The 7,779-nt window shown below is 36.0% G+C and overlaps 1 protein-coding gene across 2 annotated transcripts; it reads right to left on the bottom strand.

The window, feature by feature from the left end:
• Positions 1–208: 208 nt before the first annotated feature.
• Positions 209–2,026, bottom strand: LOC149025995 (glucan endo-1,3-beta-glucosidase 11-like). Of its 2 annotated transcripts, none has more exons than XM_089143236.1 (3): positions 1,797–2,026; positions 637–1,703; positions 209–527 (listed from the first exon to the last, which is right to left on the bottom strand). In XM_089143236.1, the coding sequence occupies exons 1-3, from the start codon at positions 1,834–1,836 to the stop codon at positions 438–440; spliced, it is 1,197 nt and encodes a 398-aa protein (XP_088999362.1). In that variant the 5' UTR covers positions 1,837–2,026; the 3' UTR covers positions 209–437. The 2 variants fall into 2 exon arrangements, with proteins under 2 accessions (XP_088999362.1, XP_088999363.1); XM_089143237.1 differs by having other exon boundaries at positions 209–524.
• Between the last annotated feature and the right edge of the window lie 5,753 nt (positions 2,027–7,779).

The following is a 7,779-nucleotide window of genomic DNA, read 5'->3' as shown; positions in this document are numbered from 1 at the left end:
AAGGGAAGCAGAGAGTCACAGTCCAAGATCTACTGCACTAAAAGAGAGAAAATAAATAGAAACACATCATCTATGGGAATTGAGAATGTGGATTCCACGTCTTAAAGTGGATTACTTTCCTTCCAACCAATCATGATGATTTATTCTCATTTGATGGAATAAAATGAATAAAGGGTGTGAATTAGATCACCTATATAGAATATATGGATTGCCATGTGGAATGTTGATGTGGCAATTTTAATATAAGACAGTCTAGAAAAGTCCTCGAAAATACACTTGATTCCCAAGAAAGATTTTTCGAATTGATCACGTGTCAGATCTTGCGAAACTCAAATTTAATCATTAATACTTCAATATATATTTGAATGACCAACTTACATACACCATCTTACTAGTCTAAACACCCTTTATGTATTTTCCAACTCTGTTCTGTCTTCTTAGAATGGTCTTCTCATTAAGACTTCGAATGATAACAAGTAAACGAAAACCCAATATCCCACGCTTTGATATCTGCTTGTTTTGGCCTGCTACACATCAATAACATGAAAAACACAGAAAAGGAAGGAAGAAAGAAAAAAAATTAGATCATGAATTTAAATAATTTAATGAAAAAATTAAGGGACGAATGGTTTTTACCTGAGAAGCAGAGGAAGTAAGAGAAATGGAAGCTGGAGTTGATGTAGAAGGAATAAATGAGGAAGGAGTTGACAAAGCAGAAATCCCCATATTATAAGCCACGGTTCCATCTGGTTTATAAAGCCCATAGTTCCTCTCTGAGGTTGGTCCAGTTTTCATATTTTCATTAAACAGAGCAAACACATAAACCTCAAGGCACTGACCAGGTCTCAAAGGTGTTCCTTCATTTTTCATCTGCCTTCTCCACAAATTTGCATTATAAGTTGCTGCATTCTGTATAGTTGCACCATACTCATCTGGGTCTCCTTTAGAAGGCCACCCAGTCTCTGAAACTCTAACTTCAATTCCTCCAAAACCCATTCTTGCAAGAGCAAATATCACTGCATCAACCTGTGCATATAACATGTTGTCGTAGTGTAGCTTTGTGTATGGATCAACCATTCCTGGATTAGGATTGAAGAGGACATAATCTAGAGGAATTTTATTTGGATCACCTTTGTAGGCAAAATATGGGTAAGCATTGATCCAAAAAGGTGCCTTTGTGGTTGATAAGAACTGCAGAAACTGAGACATGACACCGGTGAGATCAGTCTGGAAGGTTCCGGCAGATGGTGGGAAGGAGTTAGCCAGAACTCCTAAGGAACTTGCAGTAGAAACTTGAATATAAGAATCTAGATCCAGCTGAACCAGTGCTCCATGGATATTGACCATGGCAGGGACTACTGAAGCCGTGACCAACGAATCATCGTTTGTGAAGACTTCATTGCCGACAGAGATGCCTGTGATCTTTGTTGCAGGGAAGTAAGGTTTAATGTGTGTGTTCACCCATTGAAGAGCTTGTTGTGGGTCCATCATTTTGTCGAGCACCTCATTCTCCACAGTGACGATGAGCTCGATATTAGAATTGGCAAATGCGGTGAGAACTTGGGGATTGGTATCATAGATTCTTGTTTTGGTTACACCAAGGGCGCTCAGAAGAGCAAGAACATCCTGTGGTGGAAGGAGATTGTTGCCAACTTGGCCATAATTGATACCTAAACCTTCAACCCCATGAATCAATCCAAAATCTGTAAAACAGAAAACCCATTAATCAAAATTAGTGTTCCTACGACATTAATGCAGACTAGAAAACATAAAATCAAGAGAGAAGGAGAGAGTACCCAAGAAGCAGAGCACATAGAGAAGAAGAATGTGAATCATGGTAGTTCTTGAGAAGGAAGCTACAGAGTGGGGACAGATGGGAAGGCAGAGAGAGAAAGAGTAAAACCAGAAGAGGTTTGGAGGAGGGAAAGAAATAGGGGGAGAGAAGCTGTTGTGAATTCCTTTCTTTGCTTGTTTGAAGTTTTGTTAAGAGGGGTTCTGAAGTTGGTTTGGGTTTGGGTTTGGTTTGGCTTGCCTTGGCAGTGTTACCTTAACACTTGCCTCTTAGCTGGTTTTTAAATAACTTGGTTTTCTCAACTTCTTGCTGCGTACGACTCCTCTTTTAAGTCTTAATTTGTTAACTTCTGCTCTTGATTGCTTGGTTTCTTTCTCTTTCCATGCACGAAAAAGGTCACTTTCATTGCTTGGGTGCTGCAAAAAAGGTCACTTTCTTGCACCTGCAGCGAACCGTCGTGATCTTGACCGTCCATTTTTGAAAAGTGTGTTTTCACACTTTTGAGATATGGACGCTCGATTCAATCTTGACCGTTCGCAGCACAATGTAGCACATTAATTGCACAGCACTGAAGTCGAACTCATCACTTACTCCCTCCGTATAAAGCTCATTAAATGACAAAATTGCCCTTCACGACAATTTCTTCACATGAAAGAAAGACAAAAAGCTCATGATGTTGATAAATAACTTCACAATGTCGAAATTCTGGAGGTTAATGGAAGGTTCAAAGTGGGTTTATCAAAATTGACTTAGAAAATCCTTATACAGTCTTCTTTTTGTTTTTAGGTAAAATTATACAGTCAAGTAAGAGTCATCACCTTCTCTTCACTTTGAAAAACTTCCTAATTAGGTGAAACGTAGAACCCATATCTTATAATTCCATCAAAGATAAAACAAAATATACATGGAAAGATCTAAACATGGCTGAACTAATCATGTAAAGAAAAGCTTTACTATAAGATATATTTATATTCAAACTTACATGGAAAGATACATTTGCAAGTGCTTTACAATATTTTCCATGAATAGATTATTAGGGTATACAGCTAAGTAATACCATCACAACCAATTAGATTTGAACCCGTCATAGTAACTTAATATATATTTTGACTAAGTACAGCTTAGAGAACTAGTTAATAGATATTATGAGACCCTGATGGAACCATTGGGAATATCCTTTGGCAGTTCAATGCCTGGTACAGTTGAGTCAACCAGTTCTTGTGGAGCCTAGCCCCAGTTACCTTCTTATGAAGAAAGCTCATTTTATTCCTACTGAGTTGGGTTTTGATACCAAATCAGAAAACTGCACTTTATCATCAACATTAATATCTAGTCTGGATTGCTTTTACCTTAGCTTTTAAACCCATTAGGCATCAACTTGCCCAAGGGATCTTCCTGGTCTGATCAAAGATCAATTAATCCACAGAAAGGCTAGCTGGTTAGGAATTAGCAAAATTTCTGAATGTAACTGAAGATATACTTACTAATCAGGTGCTAACTAGCCCAACAGGTTTGCTAAATCAACTTAAGATTTGGGTTATGCCATGTGTTTTGGCTGTAAAGGGTAAGGGAACCACCATAGTTACCCAAAAAAAAAAAAAGGGAACCACCATATTAAAAGGGTAGCAGACAAGACTTCAAAGTCTTCTTGAAGAGAAAAGAAAAAGTGTAAGGTGGCGGCCGAGTGGAAGCCTTGAAATCCTAGTAAGCCAAAAGCCACCATGGGTTTACTTTCCCAGGAGTTAGGATCCACGAAATGCATAATACAACTAAAGCCACCATGCATTACTTTCCATGGATTTAGGATTCTCATGGTGGGGGGAGAGAGAGGAAGAAATCTGAAATTTTCAACAATAACTTACAGAGGTTTGCTTAGTTTTTACATCAAATCTGGAGAGAAGGGATGAATGGTTAATGGGTTGGAAACAGAAAGCAAGAAGCTAGGGGGTCCGGATCTAATCCTCGTGCAATAGTAAGGTTATTTCATTGTAATCCACCGTTGTTGGGGTTCAAGTTAAAAAATGTTATCTCTCTATTGATGAGGTATTGTTGGGTTCAACTTATAGTTTTTAACCGTAAATTTTTACATGTGGGTCCCCTTAATGGACCATAAACTAATGTTGAGTCTTTTAGTATGATATATTACGTGTAGATCCCAACTAAACTAACATTGTTAGCCGCATTTAGGCGTATTCAAATTTCAAACCTGGAGTGATCAAAATACCCCTCAAGTTATTTAATACAATGTATTATGACTAAAATGCCCTTTTACTATTCACAATGTATATATTTTTTAAACTACATATTAATTAACATAACACATTGTATTAAATATTCTCAGGGGTATTTTAGTCCTTCTAAGTTTGAAATTTGAATACACTTAACGGCAGCTAACAGTGTCAGTCTGATTGAGACTTACACGTAATATATCACACTAAGGGACCCACATGTAGAAAACTCTTATAAATACTATTTAGAAGCAATGATACGTATATTTATAACTAGGTATTCGAGGTGTAATGCTTTAAACAACCTTGTGCTTAGACCTTAACCCTAACATCATTGATAACTCTCCCAATCTTATGTAGTTGAGGGAACCTCATGCATTAAGTATGATAGGAAGGGAACATAGAATATCCATATACCTTGTTAAGAAAGATTTGCCTAATAATGGGAGATTTGAAGCATTGAAGATAAAGTTAAGACTGCTAGATAGATTGCTTTAATGGGATAAACCATTATGTAGGGATATGGTGGAATTTCAAAGGCAAAGCTAGAAAGTATCAGTGGTGTCTGGTATAAGATGATAAGGAATAGGCTATAATTTACGTGGTGAAGTGACCCCTATTAACTCTTTCTCTCCAGAGGCCCACTGCCCTTATCTCCTCCAAATCCCAAAGTAACTCTTTTTCATTCCTTTTCCCCCCACTTTCCTCCGTTGTTTCCTCAAAAGAACATTTCCACAGTCCAAGTGTTGATGCTTTGAACAACCCCAAATCTTATATAATCCTATCCTTTAAGTTCACACTTTACGGCTATGTAAAGTTTGATTCAAAATTTGGACCATTTCAGAAAAATCGAACGGTCTAGTAGCTTCAATCTCATAGTTTCTGGAAATGTATTTTTTTTTCCATTTCACTAATTAATGTGTCTCACCTCCAAGTCCTGTTTCTTGCAATGTACGCTTTCTTATGTCCCTAGATGTGTTAATAGTTCGGTTGACCATTTAGTCAGGAAGGCTTCGTTTGGGTCAAACGTGTTGGCCTACGTCAACTCCTTGTGTAATCTCATTGCCTTTGAATGAAAATATTGTTTTTGTAAAAGAAAAAAAAATATGATAATAATAATAATAATTAATGTGTGTGAAGTCTAAAATAGAAGTAGTTGTTCAAAGTCTTAATACAAAGGGTTGATACACATGAATGGAAGCTTTTGTTCGAATGGACTTGTTAGATTTTCTGTCTTTTACGTCGCTCCTTAATCTTTATACACCTCCAATTTGCATAATACCAAAAATTCGACAACCTTAACAAAAGAAGAATTCATGGATTTGAAGGAAAAGATGGAGTATAATTGTTGGATAGGGACCCACATGATTTGAAGGAAAAGGTAGAGTATAATTGTTGGATAGGGACCCACATGTTGGTGGAGTTCTCTAGTAGTAAAGATGTTGAAATAAAGCTATAACAATTGGACCTACGAGTCATACCAAAAAAGAAATTTGGACCCACGAGTTATCTTTGCCATGATTAATAAACCAACTAGGTTTTCTCATCATAGGAGAGAATATTCTCTTCAGCAAATGGAAGTTTAAGAGAAATGAGCAAATATTGGTGATTTTAAGAGATGTATTGCTTTGTACTATAAAGATATTGTATCATTCTAATTAATGTATTTTAATGTAATTTAGTAGAGATACATATCAAGATATATTGTATCGATCAGGTGATTTTAAGAGATGTATTGTCCTATATAGAGTAATGTATCATTCTAACTAATGTATTTTAGTACAATTTAAGCAGAGAGACATATTAAGATATATCACATCGGTCGTGTCAAATATAGATATGTATCGTATGGTATGGTGAAATACTTTAAACCTTGGAAATGAACACTTGACAAATTTTATTTATTTTTCATTGGTGATTTATACCGTTGAAAGGAACCCAACAAACAAAGAACAACCCTAGAGTATTGGAAGCTACTGCTCTCAATATAGACCCAATTCAAGCTTATGCCATGAATGTTAAGTTACAAATGATCACGAAAAAGATAATGAAATTTTTTAAAGAATTATAGAAGCAAATGTATTATATGTAATTTGCATATCAACCAAAGAAGGTATCCAAATTCGATTCAACTACAATGCTGCCAACGATTGAGATCTAAATCTCGCTTAACTGTTGGTAGCAAGTGTTGTGCATTAAATGAGAAACATTCAAGTTGACCATAGGTACCCATAAAATAATCTAGTCAAACCCTCTTTATATGATCATAAAAACCTGATATTTTATTTATAAAGTGTCATTTTACGACTATTTGTGGACCGATTGACTTAAACTGTTAAAATGTATAGAACACAAATAACCAATAGTCTCAACTCTCCAAAGTGCAATTTTTTTTTCGTCTAGGATTTATATATTCTCCATTAATACTGAAAACATCCCATCTCACTATTCTACACAGACAACATTAGTAAGCCACAGAATCTTTATGGGTATTATGTATTTTGTATTTGCAATTTTACATTTTTCTGTTAAGCAATGAAACTACTCAATCTAACCTCTGTTTCTCTTATAAAAGAAGTAAACTAAACTAATCTAGAAAGGAAAAGAACATCACCATGCATGTATCTAACTTAGAATTAACTCGTCAAAGCTCTCTTCCCTTCGCTTTTGACCCAAGTAAAAGGATGGGTGGTAGATCATGCATGTTCTTGATTTTCTATTAACTCTCCAATGGTCTCTTTCCTTCCCTTTTGATCCAAGACCGAAGGGAAAAGGACAGGAAGATAAGATCCATAACATGCAGAAAGGAAAAGAAAGGGCATTGCATGTGACTTTGTGCAAGTGTATTACTAAAAGGAGGGTGCTTTGCAAATTTGGTGCATGCTTTGGTTAAAGGCTTTCAAATAGAAGTAGAAAGTAGAAAGACTAAAGACTGTTGGTGCAGCATAGATGGCTAAATGCAATTACCTGCTAAAGATATTCTTCTTTTGAGTACTATTTCTATGCCTTGGGAGATTGAATGGGGATTCTCCATGTGTATGACAATGGGCTATTAAAGGCTTCCAAATATCAGTAGAAAGTGGAAAGACTGTTGTTGCAGCATCAATGACTAGATGCAAATACCTGCTAAAGATATTCTTCTTTTGAGTACTATTTCTATGCCTTATGAGATTGAATGGGGATTCTCCATGTGTATGACAATGGGCTAACTCCTGGATTCACCCTTATGAGATGATTTTATCATGAAAGTACCCTAGGAAATAAATGCATGTTGTATTCTACAACTCATCTAACTAGTAACCACCATTTGAAATTTGAGTTTTCATAGAAGTTATTTCCAGTTGGAGCTAGTGGTTCAACAATTCACTTGTCATGGGTAAGATTCTTCTAGCTGCATTAATTTGTTTTGCAGGCTCTGATAATCATATGTATCAGTCACACATGCTTGGGTGAGGAAATGGTGGAAGACCCCAGGAAATCCTACCTTTTCTGCTTTCTTTAAAGGTAAACAAGGCAAAGCAGGGGCAATACATTGAATGACTAGACTACCTCAAGGATTAAACTCAAAGATAAGCCAGCATATTAAACAAGAGGACAAGAAAGCAAACCGTAAGTATAATCAATCAAGAAATATCATGTTTACAATCAAAGTATTAGCTAGATAGCCTAGATTGTGTCAAATTCAAAAGGAAATTATATTGACAAAACTAAAATGGGAAGTTTTGTAATATCTAAAGTTGGTTATTTGTGGATCCCCTC

This window comes from Hakea prostrata, chromosome 2 (genome assembly GCF_041222555.1).
Source record: "Hakea prostrata isolate BN-2017 chromosome 2, UWA_Hpros_2, whole genome shotgun sequence".
NCBI classification, from domain to species: domain Eukaryota; kingdom Viridiplantae; phylum Streptophyta; class Magnoliopsida; order Proteales; family Proteaceae; genus Hakea; species Hakea prostrata.
Note: the sequence above shows the minus strand (reverse complement) of the source record. Positions and strands in the feature narration are given on the sequence as shown.

Coding starts and splice junctions, on each gene's coding strand:
- LOC149025995 (XM_089143236.1), bottom strand. CDS start 1,836: ATGATTCACATTCTTCTTCTCTATGTGCTCTGCTTCTTGG. Junction 1,704..1,796: donor CTATGTGCTCTGCTTCTTGG/GTACTCTCTCCT, acceptor TCTGTTTTACAG/ATTTTGGATTGATTCATGGG. Junction 528..636: donor TTACTTCCTCTGCTTCTCAG/GTAAAAACCATT, acceptor ATTGATGTGTAG/CAGGCCAAAACAAGCAGATA.